Source organism: Aotus nancymaae, unplaced genomic scaffold, assembly GCF_030222135.1.
Source record: "Aotus nancymaae isolate 86718 unplaced genomic scaffold, 86718_ANA_hifiasm-v0.15.2.pri h1tg000014l, whole genome shotgun sequence".
Classification (NCBI taxonomy): domain Eukaryota; kingdom Metazoa; phylum Chordata; class Mammalia; order Primates; family Aotidae; genus Aotus; species Aotus nancymaae.
In genome coordinates, this window is record NW_026988425.1 from 31817622 (window position 1) to 31837962 (window position 20341).

At 45.9% G+C, this 20341-nt stretch overlaps 1 protein-coding gene and 1 long non-coding RNA gene across 4 annotated transcripts in view; one reads left to right on the forward strand and one right to left on the reverse strand.

The window, feature by feature from the left end:
• The window catches only part of MTMR12 (myotubularin related protein 12), a 93020-nt gene extending 89684 nt beyond the window's left edge, over positions 1-3336 (reverse strand). For all 3 annotated transcript variants that reach the window (XM_012459934.2, XM_012459933.2, XM_012459932.2), the window contains exon 1: positions 3240-3336. In XM_012459934.2, the coding sequence (XP_012315357.2) occupies positions 3240-3320 (81 nt within the window). In that variant the 5' untranslated portion in view covers positions 3321-3336. The remainder of the gene's footprint in view (positions 1-3239) is intronic.
• Positions 3337-3750: 414 nt separating this feature from the next.
• Positions 3751-20341, forward strand: part of LOC105722457 (uncharacterized) — a 30801-nt gene continuing 14210 nt past the window's right edge. Inside the window, exons 1-2 of the long non-coding RNA XR_010342573.1 lie at positions 3751-3917; positions 5277-5351. This is a non-coding gene — a long non-coding RNA (uncharacterized LOC105722457). The remainder of the gene's footprint in view (positions 3918-5276; positions 5352-20341) is intronic.

Sequence of the window (20341 nt, forward strand, 5' to 3'; positions counted from 1 at the left end):
TACGAAATATCATCTCATCCCAGTTAAAAAGGCTTACATCCAAAAGATAAGCAATAACAAATACTGGTAAGGATGTGGACAAAAGAGAACCCTCATACACTGTTGGTGGGAATGTAAATCAGTACAATCACTGTGGAGAACAGCATGGAGGGTCCTCAAAAACTAAAAATAGAGCTATCATATGATCCAGCAAGCCCACTGCTAGGTATATACCTAAAAGAAAGGAAATCAGGGCCAGGTGTGCTGGCTTAAGCCTACAATTCTAGCACTTTGGGAGTCTGAGGTTGGAGGACTGCTTGAGCCCAGGAATTTGAGAGCACCCTAGGGAACACAGCAAGACATCATCTCTACTAAAAATTTTAAAATTAGCCAGGTGCTCTGGCATTCACCTGTAGTCCAGCTACTTGGGAAAATCGCTTTAGTGCAGGAAGTGGAGCCTACAGTAAGCTGTGATCATGCCACTGTACTTCAACCTGAGCAACAAAGCAAGACCCTGTCTCTAAAAAAGGAAGAAAGAAAGAAAGGAAATCAGTATATGGAAGAGAAATCTGCACTCCCATGTTTATTACAACACTACTCACCATAAATAGATTTGGAAACAACCTAAGTGTCCATCATCGACAGATGAATGGATAAAGAAAATGTGGTACATAGACACAAGGGAGTACTATTCAGCCATAAAAAGGAATAAGATCCTGTCATTTGCAACAGTGAATAGAACTGGAGGTCATTATGTTAAGTGAACTATGCCAGGCATGGAAGGACAAACTTTGCATGTCCTCATTTATTTGTGGAAGCTAGAAATTAAAACAATTGGCCAGGTGCAGTGGCTCACACCTGTAATCCCAGCACTTTGGGAGGCTGAGGTGGGTGGATCACCTGAGGTAGGGAGTTCAAGACCAGCCTGACCAATATGGAGAAACCTCATCTCTACTAAAAATAAAAAATTAGCTGGGCACAGTGGTGCAGGCCTGTAATCCCATCCCAGCTACTTGGGAGGCTGAGGCAGGAGAATCCCTTGAACCCGGGAAGTGGAGGTTGCGGTGAGCCGAGATCACGCCATTGCACTCCACCTTGGGCAACAAGACCGAAACTCCGTACTCAGTCTATAAAAAAAAAATTGAACTCATGGAGATAGAGAATAGAATGATGATTACCAAAAGCTGGGAAGAGTAGCAGGAGAAAAGGAAGTGGAGATGTTTAATAGGTACAAAAATACAGTTAGACAGAGTGAGACCTAGTATGTGATAGTGCAACAGGACGACTACAGTCAATAATAAGAGTATAATTGGATAGTGTGCAACACAAAGGAAGGATAAATGTTTGTGGTGATGGATATCCCATTCATGCTTTGTATGCCTGTATCCAAATATTTTTTTTCATTTTTTGAGATGGAGTCTCACTCTGTCACTCAAGCTGGAGTGCAGTGGCGCAATCTCGGCTCACTGCAGCCTCCACCTCCTGGGTTCAAGCGCTTCTCCTGCCTCAGCCTCCCTAGTAGCTGGGATTACAGGTGTACACCACTACGCCTAGCTAATTTTGGGGTTTCGCCATGTTGGCCAGGCTGGTCTGGAAACTCCTGACCTCAGGTGATCCACCTACCTCAGCTTTCCAAAGTGCTAGGATTACAGGTGTCAGCCACCACACCCAGCCCAAATATTTCATGTATCCCATTAAATATATACACCTGTTATGCCCCCAAATTTTTTTTAAAAAATTTAAATGTTTTAAAAAGGCACAAAGAGAAACTGACTGTATTACTTACACGTGATACTACAAGGGAAGCCTGCTGAAAATGTAAGACTACCCTGACTCCACATCAGGTGCTAACAGGAAATGGTTTGTATTTTAATACTAGGACTAAAAATAAGACCGATTTTAAGAGCACTCTCCCCTGGAGAAAACACACATATCTTGAATTTAAAGATACATATGCAAATACTTCAGGCCCCAGGTGGTCTCATAGAAGCAGTCCCTGATCAGATCTCTCATCCACAGCCCACGTGCTTCTGCAAGACAGAGGTGGGAAGACATCTGCAACAAATTTGGCGCTGCTTCTGCACTTCTGCTGGAGAGAAGGGCAGAAATGAATCTTCACAAATCCAAAATGAGAAGGCATCTCACTAGGCATTTGGATTAAGAACTGTTGCTCAAGAAGCCCTGAGCAAGGCCTACAAGTTCTGATCTCTCTAACCTCCTCTCCTTGTCCATGGGGCCTGTGCCATGCTGGCTTCCTTGACGCTCCACCAACCCTTCAGACATACTCCCACCTCACGACCTTCCCTGGGGGCTTTCCCTCTACCTGGACGCTCTTCTCTCAGACTCCTCGTATCTTCAAGTCTCGGCTCAAATGCCACCTTTGCGAAGAGGAAAAAGATGCCTTTTCTTTCCCATGATATTTATCACCTCCTACTACACCATATAATTTACTTAAATATCTATAATCCACCATGTTCTCCTCTCCCCCTCAAATAAGCTCCAAGAGAGCCGAGTTCTCTGTCCTCTTCACTGATGTCTATCACAAGCATTTAGAACAGTGCCTGACACACATAGTAGGAGCTCAAGAAGTATTTTCTGAATGAATGAATAAACTTCTTGACATGAAGATTCAGAACAGTAAGAAGTGGGTGGAAAGGACGATGGTGAGGGGATGAGGAGAAAGAGGCGACAGAGGAGAATTCCCAAGGGAGAGGCAGAGACTGGCTGAGGCCGGGCCGACCCCCGTTTGTCCTCTCAGCGCTGATGGGAGGCGGACGTAGGTGCAGGGCATCCCGCCAGTAGCATCCGAGGCACTCACAGGCAGGGAGCGGAGGCCGGCGGGCTCCTGGGCTCACTGAGAAAGTCCAGCGGCAGGACAGACCCACACGGGTTCCGGTCAGGCCCCCTTGGGAGCCCCGACCCCCGGCCCTTCCCCTCCCAGCAGTGCCACAACCCCAGTTCCTCTCCAGAATCCCCAGGGGAGTCCCGGGCCGCAATCCCTTCTCGGCTCGGGCCCCTCCACCAGCCGCCAGCGACCGGGCCCTGCGCTCGGGCACCTGCCTGGCCGCGCCGGGGTCCTCACCCCGGCCGGCGAGGAGGCCCCAGGGCTCCCCTGCGTCTTCAGCCCGCTTGGATGCCCCGTCGCCCGGCACAAGGGCAGAAAGCGATCCGCAGCACTCCCCACCGCCGGGAAGGGGCTCCCGGCGCCCCATGCCCGGGCCGCCCCAGCCCGACGCCCCGCCCGCGCGGGGCCCCCTCACCTCAGGGCGTACGTACGACACGAAGGAGGGCTTGGGCGCCTTGGTGCCGCCGCCACCGCCGACTACCCCTTTCCCCAGCATACCGCCGCCCTGGGAAGCAGCGACGCGCGGGCGCAGAGGCGGCGGCTCGGTCTCTGGCTGGGGCAGCAGCGGCGGCCACCAGCACAAGCGGCTGGGGCTCCGCCCATCCCCAGGGCCGCTGCCGCCGCGTTGCCGCCCGCATCCGGCTCCGCGGCGGACACCGCTCGCCCCGCCCAGGCTCGTGGTTCCCGCCCACCCCGCGCGCGGCCCAGCGAGCCTGGAGCCCGCAAGCGGAGGCCACGCCCCCCATCACGGCAGGAGGGTCTGACCCGCTGAGATTCACCACCTTCCTGCGGCACAGCCCGCCCTCATGCTTTCTCTGATTGGCCAGAGGCGTTGCCGGCTGAACCCTTTTCTTGAACGAACCTGGAGAGATGTTTCCTCTAACCAATCTAGACAGCGTTCTCTCCGGACTTTCCGACGATTGGATGGATGTCGCCGTCGTCCAATGATCCTGCAGTCATCAAGTTGTCGTGAGCTGTGGTTCGCCGCAGTCGTTTTCTTCCTTTTGCTTGTGTCTTTGGAATAAAACGTCCAAGAGCGGGATGTATAGAATCTCCCTATAGGAGTTCCAAATTTACATCGATGACATTCAAGGTATTTTATTTTATTTTATTATGTTCTTTTGAGATGTAGTTTTGCTCTTGTCGCCCAGGCTGTAGTGCAGTGGCGCGATACTGGGTCACAGCAACCTCCGCCTCCCAGGTTCAAGCGATTCTTCTGCCTCAGCCTCCCGAGTAGCTGGTATTACTGGTGCTGTCCAGCTAATTTTTTTTTTTTTTTGACAGAGTCTCACTCTGTCGCCCAGGCTGGAATGCAATGGCACAGGCTAGGCTCACTGCAGCCTCCACCTCCTGGGTTCAAGCGATTCTCCTGCCTCAGCCTTCCGAATAGCTGAGACTACAGGCGCGTGCCAGCACACATGCTAATATTTTTTATTTTTAGTAGAGACGGGGGTTTCACCATGTTGTCCAGGCTGGTCTCGAACTCCTGACCTCGGATGAGGCCTCGGCCTCCCAAAGTGCTGAGATTACAGGCGTGAGCCACCGCGCTCAACCTCAAGGTTTATTATTTTAAATGTAAACAAAAGTGAGAAAAACGGATGACTCATGCCTCTAATCCTAGCACTTTGGGAGGCCGAGGCGGGTGGATCTCTTGAGGCCAGGAGTTGGAGACCAGCCTGGCCGACACGGAGAAATTCCGTCTGTACTAAAAATACACAAATTAGCCGGACGTGTTGGCAGGCGCCTTTAACTACTTGGGAGGCTGAGGCACGAGAATCGCTTGAACCGAGGTTGCAGGGAGCCAGGATCGGGCCACTGCACTCCAGCCTGGGCGACAACGCAAACCTGTCTCAAAAAGAAAAGAAAAAAGGGGGGACAAATCAAGTGTTAACAAGGCAGTAAGGAGTAAGTTTGAGTGTTTGATAATAAAAGACTTTGTTAACGTCATTTTTCCAAACTTTTTCCGCTTCTTTGTGTTTCCAACAGGAAGAATATCAAGAGCATAAGAGACTTATTTTTAACTCTACAAAGTTATTGATAAAACCCTCATTTTTTAGCCAAGATTGCAAAGAAGAAAATTCATTTCATTTCTACATTTGGTGCCAAGCATTGTTAGATGCAGATAAATAAGAACAAATACAGATCTTAAGAAATTCAATCTAGTGGGAAAAAACTGATAAATATATGCAGTTAATTTTTTAGGTGTTAGGCACTGTGCTAAGTACTCTTATCAGTGACCTTGATTTTTACCCTCTCAATCTCCATTTGCTTCCCATTCCCAAATACACTGCAAGTAAATATAAAATCTTAGTGAAAACAAATGTGCTTGCTTTTGCAAACAAAGTTTCAACACAAGTCCCGCAGCGCGGTTTCCAGCCAGATTGCCACTTAAAAGCCTATTTGGTATAGCTGTTCTTCAGCCGCAACTGAGTTTCCTTATCTGTGTTTCCAGGTGACAAAACAGAGATGCAAGTAATTTGGCCAGGTCTCACAACTAATCACTGAGAGAGCTGGGATTCCAACCCAGGTTAGTCTCATTTGAAATTCCAAGTTCTTAACATTATAATTATACAAATTAGGAGCACAATGAAAGTGTGGTCCTTTCTATTGGGGAAGTCCAAGTTGAAGCCATCCTTACAAGGTTGAGAAGAATTCTGCACAGAAATAAAGTTATAATCAAGCATTAATCAGGCTGCAGTTTGACCTGCTTCTTTGTATTAATAACTCAACGTCAGGTAACACTAGGTGCTGACCATTTGCATCCCTGTTGTTTCGATAGGTAGGATTTCTGGCTCCGGAATCATAAAGGTTTTGTTTAAGAACTGCTTAGGCAGATCCTAAGTTCCAGCAGAACAGCCAACATCAACCAGTTTAAAGACCACCCTCCCCAACACACACACACACACACACGCACACACACACACACACAGGAACAGAATCAGCATGAGAATATAATTTCTTCATCTCTCTGTCTCATGACTTCACCCTGCACTTTTCAACCAATCAATGGTCTCCAACTTTGGTCCACTTAAAAACCCTAGCCACAGGAGTGGACATCAGCGGTCCTACAGCAGAGGGGCCTGTTAAAAAAAAAAATAAAAACCTAGCCCCAGGCAGGGTGCAGTAGCTCACACCTGTAATCCTAGCACTTTTAGAGGCTAAAGTAGGAAACTCACTTGAGTTCAGGAGTTCAAGACCAGCCCAGACAACATAATGAGGCCCTCTCTACAAAACATTAAAAAATGAGCTGGGCATAAAGGTGTAAGCCTGTAGTCCAAGGTACTCAGATGGTTGAGGTGGAAAGATTGCTTGAGCCCAGGAGTTTGAGGTTACAGTGAGCTGATACGTCACTGCACTCCAGCCTAGGTGACAAAGCAAAATTCTGTCTAAAAAAAACCCTAGCCTCAAACTCCTTGGGGAGATGAATTTGAGGTTTCCTCCCATCTCCTCACCCAGCAGCTCCACAATTACACCTCTTTCACGCTGTAACCTGGTGTCTTGGTGTATTGACTTGTCCAGTGCTTTGGGCAACAAACCTCTTATGGTTACTAAGTAAGGCTTCATAAAGAAAGATAATCCTGGCTGGGCGCAGTGGCTCATGCCTGTAATCCCAGCACTTTGGGAGGCCAAGGCAGGTGGATCACAAAGTCAGGAATTCAAGACCAGCCTGGCAAAGATGGTAAAACCCTCTCTCTACTAAAAATACAAAAATTAGCCGGGCATGGTGGCGGGTGCCTGTAGTCCCAGCTACTTGGGAGGCTGAGACAGGAGAATCACTTGAACCTGGAAGACGGAGGTTGCAGTGAGCCTAGACTGTGCCATTGCACTCCAGCCTGGGTGACAGAGCAAAACTCCATCTCAAAAAAAAAAAAAAAAAAAGAAGGAAGGAAAGAAAGAAATTCCTCATGGGGGTGTTAAAGAATAAATTTATTTGTCAAGACTAATATCACTTTATATTTTGCAGTTTTCACTTTTTGAAGTAGAATGGCAGTGCAGATTTTTAGAGACTGAGCAAAGGTTTCCTTTCTCACTTTTCAATTAAGTGAAGGTTAATGATTGATGGGTGATGGAGCACACACAAGGGGTCTTGGCGCCTCAGCTCATGCACAGTCCCACCTCCCAGCCCCTCCTCCTTCCTCTTGGGTGCCTGCTATCCCATGGCACTGTGGCTCTCCCTAGCCAACTCCACAACTGCTGCCCACTTCTGCCCAGGGCAGCAACCAGGTCTCATTGCCCAGGGGTGTGGGAGGATGGAGTCTCCTGTCCCACCGTCACCATCCACCCTCCCAGTGGGTGCCTGGGCACTGTCTCACAGAGGATCAGGGTGAGGCACAGCTCCCTGACCCTCTCTGGTGTCTCCGGGTTAAGGTGGCAGCTATCCTTGACCTAGGTTGGCAGTGTCTCAGCTACCGGCAGGGGCTTCCACCCACCCCCATCCAGGTACCAAATATGGCCTGGGTGGCAGAGGTGGCCATCCCTTAGGGATCACCCATCCACTATGAGAAGGGGAGTTGACTTCCCCACCCCCTGGCTGGGGCCCCACATTCTCATTTTGTGCTTGGCCCTGCAAATGATGCAGCCAGCCCAACCTATTCCCTTTCTTATCTCTGTGTCCTTGGGCAAAGCACTTCCTCTCTCTGTGTATCTATTTCCTCACCTTAAAATGAGGGTGACAACAACAATAATAACTACTTCAAGGTGGTTAGGGGACTGTATTAGGTTCTCTAGAGGGACAGAACTAATGGAGTAGATATATACGTAAAGGGGAGTTGATTAAGTATTAACTCACATAATAGGCTGTCTGCAGGCTGAGGAGCAAAGAGAACCAGTCCAAGTTCCAAAACTGGAGAACTTGGAGTCCCATGTTTGAGGGCAGGAAGCATCCAGCATGGGAGAAAGATGTAGGCTGGGAGGCTAGGCCAGTCTCTCTTTTCACATTTCTAGCAGTACTGGCAGCCGATTAGATCTCACCCATCCAGCATCCAGATTAAGGATGGGTTGCCTTTCCCAGCCCACTGACTCAAATGTGAATCTCCTTTGGCAGCACCCTCACAGACACACCCAGGATCAATACTCTGTATCATTCATTTCAGTCAAGTTGACACTCAGTATTAACCATCATAGGGACTGTTCAGAAGATTAAACAAGTTGATTCAGGTGATGTCTGGTACGCAGCAAGAACTAAATAGGTGATGGCTATCCTCTGTACGATCTCACCAAGTAGAACATAACTTACTCAGTTTCAGGGATCATGGAAGGAAAAGCAAAGTGACTCCTTCCTGCTAATTAACTGTGGGACTTTGTTAAAGAAAGAAGTCAATCACTGAGACAATGAGTATTGCCAGGGAAGAAGGTTTTTCAGGTGCTGCAGCCGAGGAGATAGTAGATCAGTCTCAAATCCATGTCCCTGACCAACTAAAACTAGGGGCTTTTATAGTGGGGAAAAAAATGTGACCATGTGTGGGAAAACAGGAATTAGGGAGGGAAAAGAAAGAGAAGTTGGTCAATAGGAGGCAAGTGGTCCATTAAGCAATCCTGATAGGTGAGGGGTTTGACATCTCATTGTCCAGATGTGGTGATCTGGTAAGTTTCAATTCCTTGTTACTATCTGGGAGGACTGATGGTTGGTTTCCTGAGAAAGGAACTCAGATAAGACAAATGTAACGTTCTCAAGTGTTTTTTTTTTTTTTTTGTCTTTGTTTTTCTGAGGAGTGATTTACTTCCAATTATGTGATCAATTTTAGAGAGGATGTGGCCATGCTGTGGCTCTGTCCTGTAATCCCAGCACTTTGGGAGGCCAAGGCAGGCAGATCCTTTGAGCCCAGGAGTTCAAGACCAGCCTAAACAACATGGTGAAACCCCCTTCTCTAGAAAAATACAAAAATTAGCCAGGCGTGGTGGAACGCATCTATATTCCTGACTACTCTAGAGGCTGAGGTGGGAGGATCGCTTGAGCCTGGGAGATCAAGGCTGCAGTGAGCCATAATGATGCTACTGCACTTCGGCCTTCAGTCTGGGCAACACAGAGAGAGATACCATGTCTCAAAAAGAAAAAAAAATGACTGAGAGCATCAATTTCTATGTTTATTCAAAGAAACCATAAACATCGGTTCTATAGGACAATTGGGCCAGTTTCAGAAGCAGAGCAGCCCTTACCAGACACCAAATCTACTGGTGCCTTGATCTTGGAGTTTCAGCCTCCAGAATAATGAGAAATAAGTTTCTAATATCTATAAATTCCCAGTCGAAGGCATTTTGGTAGAGCAGCAGGAATGGACTAAGGCATGCTGGTGAGGGCTCCACCCCTCAGCCTGTGCCCACCGACCTAGGTGAGGACAGGCATTTCTGTTTTTGTGCCCAAATGTTGCATTTCTCAAGACCACCCTGGCCTGCCATGCCCGCATCCTGTGCCTGTAAAAACCCAAGACACTAGTGAGCATGCATAAAAAGTGGCTGGACATGGAGAGGCAGGAGCACACCAGTGGACAAAGACACAAGTGGCTGGATGTTGAGAGGAATGCACTGTCTAAGAGCACACTGATGCCGGCAGGCCATCAAGCAGCAGAAAGACGCAGGGGCGGGGTCAGAGGAAAGCCCAGGCCACTGAGCAGACTGACTCCAGGGAAACCACCTTCCCACTCCATCCCCTTCTGGCTCCCCCATCTTCTGAGAGCTACTTCCACTCAATAAAACCTTGTGCTCAATCTCCAAGCCTACATGTGATCTGATTCTAATGGTACACCAAGGCAAGAAACCCCGGGATACAGAAAGCCCTCTGTCCTTGTGATAAGGCAGGGTGTCTAATTGAACTGACTAATACAAGCCACTTATGGACAACTAAATTAAATGAGCACCCTATAACACATGCCCACTGCGGCTTCAGGAGCTGTAAGCATTCACCCCTAGGCACTGTCCTGGCGTCGGAGCCCCACAGCCTTTCCGTCTGCGTGCTCCCCCTAGGGGTTTGAGCAGTGGGACACTTAAGAGACCAGCCACACCCCCATCGCACGCCATCTGAGGGAGACAAGGGAACTTTTACCATTTCACTTCCAGAATCAGTTTTGATGCAATGATGAAAACGCATGCTTTTTTTCCTTTCTTTCTTTCTTTTTTTTTTTTGAGATGGAGTCTTGCTCTGTCACCCAGGCTGGAGTGCAGCAGCGTGATCTTGGCTCACTGCTACCTCTGCCTCCTCGGATTAAGCAATTCCCCTGCCTCAGCCTCCCAAGTAGCTGAGATTACAGGCATGCGTCACCATGCCCTCCCCCAATTTTTGTATTTATAGTAGAGACGGGGTTTCACCACATTGTCCAGGCTGGTCTTGAACTCCTGACCTCAAGTGATCCACCCGTTTCAGCCTCCCAAGGTGCTGCAATTAGAGGCATGAGCCACTGCGCCTGACTCCCCCACTTTCTTTAAAGAGCAGAAAGGGAATGAATACAGAGGACAAGCTAAAATCTGCTTCCATATTGCTTTTTAAAAAGTTAATTAATTTATTTGCTTATGTATATTTTTTTCTATCTTGCTTTTAAGGTTCTTTAGCTGTTAGCATATTTTTACTTTGTCTTTAGGGTGTGAGGTCAAATCTCCTTTGGGAGAGTCTCCCAACTGATTGACAAATTCCTGTATGCTGAGGTCAAATAATTTTCCATCTATTCATAAACGCAGATGGAAGCCCCTAGACTGACATATTTGACTTTACACAAAATACTTCATGAACATTTCTTTCTCCTAATGCTTTCCTAAGCTTTCTTGGAGAATTATAAATAGGAACAAATCTTAGCTCACGTATAAATGTATGCCAGACCAAGCGCAAACCCATTTCTTCCCACAGACAGCTGAAACTGACAGGCAGCAGCACACTCCCAGCTGGCGGGGAACATTTTACTGTGGCAAATGGTTGAAGCCTACACAGTTGCATTTCCTCCTCTTGGGAGTCACTTGAAGCAGCCTATTTGTGTGTCTTACTCATATGTATCTAACAGGTGCCTAGCAGGAATTTAAAAAATAGTTTCACCTGAGTGAGTGAAATGGCATTCATTAGCTGAAAAGCAGAGAGGGCAGTGACGGACTCAGCACAGAAGCAAGAATTAAAGCTCTAGCGCCCTGGTTAGATCTGCAGTTTTCTTTTCCTTTAATTTTTATAGATACAGGGTTTCAACATGTTGGCCAGGCTGGTCTTGAACTCCTTGGCTCAAGCAGTCTGATGGCCTTGGCTTTCCAAAGTGTTAAGATCACAGGAATGAGACACCACGCCAGGCTTCCTGCCTGCACTTTTAAGTGGATACAAACTAGGACCTGTTTTTATGTATATATAATTTGTATATATATTCGAGGACTAAAATGCCTGTTGCCAAAATTCACCTTTAGCAAATGGTCTGGTGTCTGCAGACTTCCCTCTTCTTTCACTGGAACTAGAAAATTCCTTAACCTCTTACTACAACAAAAGGTCTTTCAGCCTTCCTCTGAAGATGGTGAGGAGCAGACCTGGATTAAAAAGTATTTGGATTGTTCTTAGTCTTGTGGTGTTGTAATATGAGAGCCTGCTGGGGAGGCTTTGTGATGATTTATTCATTTTTGTTTTTATTTATTTATATATTTATTTATTTATTTTTGAGACAAAATCTGGTTCTTTACCCCAGGCTAGAGTGTAATGGCACAATCTCGGCTCACTGCAACCTCCACCTCCTGGGTTCAAGCAATTCTCCTGCTTCAGCCTCCCGAGCAACTGGGATTAGAGGCACCTGCCACTACACCTGGCTAATTTTTATATTTTTAGTAGAGACAGGGTTTCACCATGTTGGCCAGGCTGGTCTCAAACTCCTGACCTCAGGTGATCCTTCTGCCTCGGCCTCCCAAAGTGCTGGGATTACAGGCATGAGCCTCCGCACCCAGCCTGTTTGTTTTTATTTTTTGCGATTTCACAAAACACACAACCTAAGCTGGTCACGTTGTGGGAGACTTGAGGAGCCTACTCTTTGTGATCTGTATTCTGCCTTCTTCAAAGCACAAGTTAATGGCCTGGTTGGTTTATTTATTAAGTAGGGGTTACCATTGATCCACTGTGACTCACCTCTTAGCCTCTCCCAATAAGACTGGAAGTTCTCAAGAGCAGGGATGGTCCCCTTTATCATGAGCACCTACCCAACCACTGACACTACTCTGGTAAGTGAGTGCTCAGTGAGTACTGGAGAAATGGGGATTCTCATCCATTAGGGTGTGAGTGTCAACTGACGGGGCAAGAGGAAAGGTAATTTTGCAATATCTATCAAAAATAGTATCATGGCCCAGTGCAGTGGCTCACACGTGTAATACGAGTACTTTGGGAGGCCAAGGCCAGGGGATCACTTGAGGTCAGGAGTTCAAGACCAGCCTGGACAACATGGTGAAACCCTGTCTCTACTAAAAATATAAAAATTAGCCAGACGTGGTGGTGCACGCCTGTAATTCCAGCTACTTGGAGTCTGAGGCAGGAGAATTGCTTGAACCTGGGAGGCTGAGACTATAATGAACTGAGATTGGGCCACTGCACTCCAGCCTGGGCGACAGAGCAAGACTCTGTCTCAAAAAAAAAAAAATTGTCTCAGGGCTTTAACTTCTAAAAGTTTAGCCTACAGATATACATGTGTAAAGGCTGTAAAGTTTCGTGGTTGAAGGCAGATATTCTGGACTCAGACTGCCTAGGTTCAAGTCCTGCCTCCACCAGTTACTAGATATGTGACCATTAATGATGCGCTTATCTTCTGGGACCTCAATTTTCTCACCTATAGAAATGATGGTTGTGAGGATGATAACGGCAACTACCTCACAGGATTGAATGAGTTAATAAGTGTAAAGTGTTTAGAGTATTGGCAATGTGATATGAGATCCAAGATATAGTGAGTGATTAAAGCAAGGTGCAGAGCAGTTCGCGTTTGTAAAAAAGGGTGGATTATAGAGTACATGTATCTATGTCGTTTCCTTTTTTTTTTTTTTTTTTGAGACGGAGTCTCACTCTGTCACCCAGGCTGGAGTGCAATGGCACAATCTGAGCTCACTGCAACCTCCGCCTCCCGGGTTCAAATGATTCTCCTGTCTCAGCCTTCTGAGTAGCTGGGATTACAGGTGCCTGCCACCATGCCCAGCTAATATTTTTGTATTTTCAGTAGAGACGGGGTTTCACCATGTTGGCCAGGCTGGTCTTGAACTCCTGACCTCATGATCCGCCTGCCTCAGCGTCCCAAAGCGCTGGGATTACAGGTATGAGCCACTGCGCCCTGCCAATTTTTGTATTTTTAGCAGAGACAGGATTTCGCCGTGTTGGCCAGGCTGGTCTCAAACTCCTGGCCTCAAGCTATCCGCCCGCCTCGGCCTCCCCAAAGTGCTGGTATTACAGGCATGAACCACCTCATTGAATTCTTTCTGAATTCTTAAGCATCTAGAATCTGTTTGCTATCTTAGCCTGTCACGTGAATATGTCTTTGATTGACTGGACCAGGTTCGTGTCGTTTCTTCTTGAGAGCTACTGCAAGCTCCTCACAGTCAAAGGCCCCTCCTGCGCTCCCAGATATGCCTTGTTCCCAAAGTGCTGTCCTCAGTGCTTGAGTAGATCAGCAGATGGACAGAAAAGCCTTCAGGGCTTGACTGAACCATGAAAGCCATGGGGACGAGGACACTGTGCCCTCTACAGGACGATTGCAAAAGTGGTGACCAGGAAGGTATTCTCAGCACAGACTGGGAAACTCTCCCACAGAGCTGCACAGGATAAAGGAAAATGACAAAGGAGGCTGGGCTGGGTCCTTCTCTGCCTGCTATCTGTCACCAGGCCCGCTGTCTGTCACCAGGCCTCCTCTGGGTACACTTACTGGGCCCACAGCCACATGAAGCATGGAGTAGAAGCCGGGCTTGAGCCAGCTGCAGGCCACCCTGGGGGCCACAGAACTGTACACTCCCAGAGCTGGGAGAAAACTCATTTTGAAAGAGGAGTGCAGTCACAGGGCCTGGAGAAGTAAAACAACACGCCCAAGATCACAGTGCTGTCAGTGGCACCCTGGCACTTACTCTGACCATGTCACTTCTGAACCCTGATTCTGAGCCTCGTGGTCTGATGCAGGCAACTGAATCCGGTTATTTCTGAGCTTTTTCTTTGTCATTCCAGGCCTTATGAGCCAGTCAATCTTCTCTTCTTTCTAAGTTTTGTTCAGGGCTGAATAGGGTTTGAAAATATGGAAGCACACAGTTCATTTCCAGCTCCTCTCTCTGTTTTCCTCACTCTCCCCCTGGGCTGAATTGAAGGCTCTAGGAGTGCACAGAGCCTCTATCTGAGGCGGGATGGGTGGGGTTGCCCATCTCCCTGACTTGGGTCCCAGGGTTGGGCTTGTGTGTTCCTCAGCAGGGAAGGTGCTTGGCTCCGAGAGTGCTAACTCGGGCCTGCCGTCACTCCTTCCTGCTCCTGTGCAGCTCGCTGGCTCAGTGCTTCCTCAGAGTTGCAGCTAAGTCCTTTCTCACCCTTTGGATGGCTTATGCCTTGTCCTTGAACCGCTGTGCTCATTTCCTCTGCTGGGCAGCCTCTCAGTAGCACCTTGGCTCTCTCTCCTAAGTACTTGCTGTGTCTCACTTGAGGGCCGTGGAAAACTTGGGAGACATAGCGACAAGCTCTGTAGTGCCTGGAAAGGCCATGGCTCCATTTCAACCACTCTATACCATGTGTGTGCATGTGTGCATGTGTGCATGCAAGTGTGTGTGTGTGTGTGCGTGTGTGGCAGGGTCGAGGGAGTTGGTCAGCAGGTCCACCAGCTATAAAACTCCCAGACGGAGGTGCAGGACTCAGGCCCACTCTTCTCTCATATCCCCCAAATGATAGGCAAACTGTGGGGCAGGTGATGAGTGCAATGACACTACCTCCTTCTCCCTCTGCTCTTTCCAGACCTGTCTCTCTCCCAGCTCAGAGCCCTCATGGGGAGTGTGTGTCTGTGTGCGTGCACACGTGCGTGCTGGGAGGGAAGGAGAGTTTGGGTGTGGGGCAGAGAAGTAGCAGCCAGAAAAACCTGTTGTGTTTCCCACTTAAATTTCTCTTGACTCATTCCAGGATAATAGAAGTCAAGTTCTGGCATCTGACTTAGGGGTGATTTCCATCCAGGAGGGAGGAATCGAGAAGCTTGTTGATGTCTCCAATTATTAATATTGACACAATTAAATGTTTTAAGTGTCATTCAATCAAACAAAGACTGCGCATCACAAATAAAAATAATGTGTTCTTCCTTCTGGATTTTACCTGAGATCGAAGCATTAAGTTTAGATCTGAGAATTTCTGGTTCTGCTGAGCTGATCAGGGAAGAGTGATGTGGGAAATAAAAAAGTTCCTTTTTAAAGTTTGCTTTCTTGTTAAAGAATATGTGTGCTAATAACTTTGTTAAGCCCTATCCTATGTAGCTGTTAAACATGCCATGCATATAGGCACATAGTACATTCTATGTCCTTGCACTTTAACCAAAATATCTGTGCTGGATGTGCTCACAGGCATGTCCCAGCTCTCCATTGCTTTTACCTGTTTAGAAAAGTTTCAAGTTGTTAGTCAATCGGGTTTTAGTTTAGATTGTGAGGTCTGGCTCCAGCCAACAGAGATCAGACACAGCAGTAAGGACAACCCCAAATGCATAAGGAAGAAATTTGTCTATTTTCCTTTATTCATTGTACGCTCGTGGCAAGATGGTGAGCAAGACCCTTCCTGCAGTCGAGGAAGTAAAAATTACGTTGCTGAAAGATCCTTAATCTCAATGCTGATTTTTCTTTGTGGCACCAAGCATCTATTTCTAACAGATGAGAACAGCCAGGCTGTCTGTTCTTCAAGCTGAAGGAAGAGGGCACTGAGACAATCTTCTCTTCCTTCCAAGTTTTGTTCAGGGCTGAATAGGGTTTGAAAATCTGGAGGAACAATGAGAGGACACCTCTTGTCCACAGAGGAGAAAAGGGCTGCTGGAGTTTGGAGCCTAATGATCTTAGAAAGAAGGAAGCTGTTGCTGACTTCGGAGCTTGGGAGAAACTTCTCAAATAAAAACAGGCCAGGCAGGCCTCCCTGCTGGGATATTTGATCTTTGCTCAAAGTGTAGTCAGACCTGTTTTGGGCTTGGCTAATCATTCTCACTCACTGAAGAGCTGAAAGGCTTATTGTTCAGGTGGCTGTAAAAGAATGCAGAGGCTGTGAAAGTCCCACTGTTTAATACTTGAAAAGGTCATCTGTCTCAGGGTTAAAATGTAATTGAACAAATTTTAAAAAAATCTTTTTGTCCAAAGGCAAAAAAAGAGAACATAAGGAGTAGAAATTGCTAAGCTGCGAAGAAACATCTCTGTATTTTATAGAGTCACTTTTCTGCTTGGGCATTGTTGATGATCAGCCATTGCCCTGTCCCCCGGCCTCCCTCCAGAACACTGGAGTCTATTCACCATTCATTCACCTGGCCTCTGGAACGGGTTCTGAGGGCAGCCAAGTACAGCACCCAACAAGGCAACCTCAGAAGCTGCAAATGTCTTACACAGGTTTAAGTTGTCTGAAAAGAAGTTTTATGGCTTAGCTGAACTGGGGGCCCAGAAAGGGGGCAGGAGGGAGTCTATTTATTTTCTCACCTCATGTGAGATGACATCAACTGAAAAGAAAATACCAAGAGAAACTCAGTTTGGAACCACGTAAGGGCAGAGAAGGAATCCATTCATTTCTAGAAAGCTCTGCTCTACTTTTTTACTCGTCTCTTCCTGTCAGCAGGACAACAACACCCTTCCCCATCCCAAAGGAAAGACTCTGTCACACTTGGTCAGAGAAGACACATCTCACAAAGGTCTGTGAGGCTGAACTCAGAGAGAAAGCAGGACATGCATATATGTGGGGAGGGGAGAGCAAGGACTTTGCTCTGGAGGTTACTGTTGATTACAACACAGGGAGAAGTCAAAGACAAGAGGAGAAGGACAGGTTGGAGCCACAGTTGATGGGGCCTTGAATGCCATGCTAAAAAGTTTGCAATTTATCCTTAAGCACTTATCCTTAAGCATGTTGCAGTTTATCCCTAGGATAATTTTTACACCTTTAAAATTTAAATTTGAGACATTGTCTCAAAATAAAATCAATTATGTTTATGTTGCCAAGTCTGGTCTTGAACTCCTGGCCTCAAGCCATCCTCTTGCCTCAGCCTTCTGAATAGCTGGGACTTATAGGCACACAGTACCGTGCCCAGCTTACAGCTTAAAAAAATTATTAAGTCATAATTATTTAAGCGTTATTAAGTAATTAATTTACTAAGTAGGAAAAATAATTACAGAAATACTAGAAACTAGAAATGAGCAATTTTAATCAAATAGAAATCAAAACCCGAAACAGAACAAGCCACAATCATACGACACAGGGTAACCACGAGAACGTTTTGGGGAAAAATGGTCTATATATGTATATTCATATCTATTCAAACAAAAAAGAATAATGCTTTACACCTGCTTTTTTTGTTTTGTTTTTGTTTTTGTTTCTGAGGTGGAGTCTGGCTCTGTTGCCCAGGCTGGAGTGCAGTGGTGCAAGCTTGGCTCACTGCAACCTCTGCCTCCCAGGTTCAAGCGATTCTCCTGCCTCAGCCTGCCGAGTAGCTGGGATTACAGGTGTGCGCCACCACACCTGGTTAATTTTTTTATTTTTAATAGAGATGGGGTTTTGCCATGTTGGCCAGGCTGGTCTTAAACTCCTGACCTCAAGCAATCCACCTGCCTCGGCCTCCCAAAGTGCTGGGATTACAGGTGTGAGCAACTGACTGAGCCTACACCTGGTTTTATGACCTGATTTTTTTTCATTAAACATTATAAAGTAGGTTTCTTCACATGTTATTTTCCTACATAGTTATTTCAGCTTTTCCTGACCTAACATTCCTGAGGAGTTGACGCCTCTCATGAGTAACAAGGATTGAAAAAGGGGTGATATTTAAAAATGAGACACTCCCCTTTAATTAATTAATATATATACAGGGTCTCACTCTGTCGCCCAGGCTGGAGTGGTACAATCATGGTTCACTGCACCCCTGACCTCTCGAGTTCAAGGGATCCTCACCCCTCAGTCCACCAGTAACTAGATCTACACATTCATACTACCATTCCCAGCTGTTTTAAAATTTTTTGCAGGGATGAGGTCTTACTATACTCCCCAGGCTGGTCTTAAATTCCTGGGCTCAAGCAATCGTCCTGCCTTAGTCTCTCAAAGTGCTGGGATTACAGATGTGAGCCACCACACCCAGCCAGAACTCACCTTTTGACTTACTAGTCTATATATTAATTTAGATGGTTGGGCTGTATTTCATTAAAGTCCTTATGGGACTATTTCAATTGCTTTTAATGCTGCACACTTGCCAATAATGCTTCAGTAAACATATAGGAATTTATAATTCTGTACACTTTTAAAAGAAAAACTGCAGCAGAATTAAATTTAAAAGAGTTTAATTGAGCAATGAAGGATTTGTGAATCGGGCAGCTCCCAGAATCACAGCCGATTCAGAGAGATTCCAGCACAGCCAAGTGGTGGAAGAAGATTTTTAGACAATAAAAGGGAAATGATGTACAGAAATGAGAAGTGAGATATAGAAATAGCTGGACTGGTTACAGGTTGGTGTTTGTTTTATTTGAACAGTTTGAACACTTAGCAGTCTATGAGTTGTTGAAGTATGGCCACTGGGATTGGCCAAGACTCAGCTATTGTTACAAGCACACGTGCTTCTGAATTAGGTTTTCAGTCTTGTCTGTCTATTTTTTTTTTTGTTTTGGAGATGGATTTTCGCTCTTGTTGTCCAGGCTGGAGTGCAATGGTGTGATCTCGGCTCACTGCAACTTCTGCCTCCCGGGTTCAAGTGATTCTCCTACCTCAGCCTCCCAAGTAGCTGGGATTACAGGCATCTGCCACCAGGCTTGGCTAATTTTTTGTATTTTTAGTAGAGATGGGTTTTCTCCATGTCTGTCAGGCTGGTCTTGAACTCCAGACTTCAGGTGATCTGCCTGCCTTGGCCTCCCAAAGTGCTGAGATTATACATGTGAGCCACCGTGCCTGGCCAAAACTTTTCTTTTTTCTTTTGAGACAAGTCTCACTCTGTTGCCCAGGCTGGAGCTATTAAGCTAGGTTACAATATGTCCACAGGGACTCAAATACAGAAGTCTGGAGTCCTCCTCAGGCCATATTTACTTTGCTTTAACAATTCCCTCCTTTTGGTCATTTCTCAAATTTAAGAGATTGACTAAAACTTTAGTCCTTGATGTCACTATCACCATCATAAATGTATTTATTTGATTTTGAAACCCACTGGGAAACAGTAGAACAGTGAGTTTTGCAAAAGTAGGAACAAGGACTGAGTAGAGGTTACCTCCTTATGTTGGAAGGTCTTTTTATAGAAGAAAAACAAAACCTGGTCTGTTCTGGTCTAGGGTTTATGTGTTTCCTTAAAGTCTTAGTTTGATTATGTCACATTTAGCATGAGTGACTCCCTTTTTGTTTGGTTTGGTCTGTTTGGGGCCTAGTATATGAGTTTTGGTCCAAAACAATGGCCTCCCATAATTCTGTTTAAAAATTCTCCCTTTTTGGTCGGGTTCTCATTTAGGTGAGAGTGTGACCACAATTCAGGGCCTTAATGTCACTCTCAGTTACTACCATTTTGCGTTTCTGATCTCAGTATATCATTCGTAGGTTACAGTGTCCTCATCGCCATATATTGCTTTCAGTTTTTGTCATTGCAGTTGAAGTGAGACTATTTGACATTTTAGAGATGGCTGTATGTAAACATTTAAAACCTTTGAGAGAATACAGTGTGCCAGGGAGACTATTATTATGACTATTGGGAGGATAATACCAAGAGTTTGGAGTATGTTCTTTATTCAGTGTCTCTACAAATAAAACCAGCTAAACACAAATAGGTCAAAGAATGAGTTACATGAAGAGTCTACTCGCCTAGATAAGTGCTCTATTCATTAATTCCCTACAACTGAATTTTGGTAATTTACATTTGATGTATTTCTCTATAGGCCACAAGTGCCAGTAGCTGTATAGATATTTTTCTATGTAGTCAATTCTACAGGTTAGTATAACTTTTACAAGAGAGTTTAAAGTCTGTTGGGTAACTATAGTCTTTACAGTAGAGCCCATTATAGAGCCTATCATGAGGGATACATTTCTAATTATTGTTTCTTTTATTCTAAACCATGGAAAAAGGACCTAACAAATGATTCATTTTTAGAAGAGTGAAGGCCTCTTGGCAATGTTATCTCTATGATGTGGATTAAGAGGAGTGAATCAATGTTCTGTTTCTGACTGATTACGAGGCAACGTATGTACCATTGAAGTTTTTCACCTACCTTGAGTCTTTCTCTTTTATCTATCAAGGTTATTCATGTATAAGGCTGGCTATAAAATCATTTACAAATAAAAATATACTCCATAAGTGTACATAACAGACCCTCTTTTCATTTCTCATTTCTCATGTCTCTATAAACAATGAGAAATTGTTTATAGAGGCATAAACTGTTGTGGTC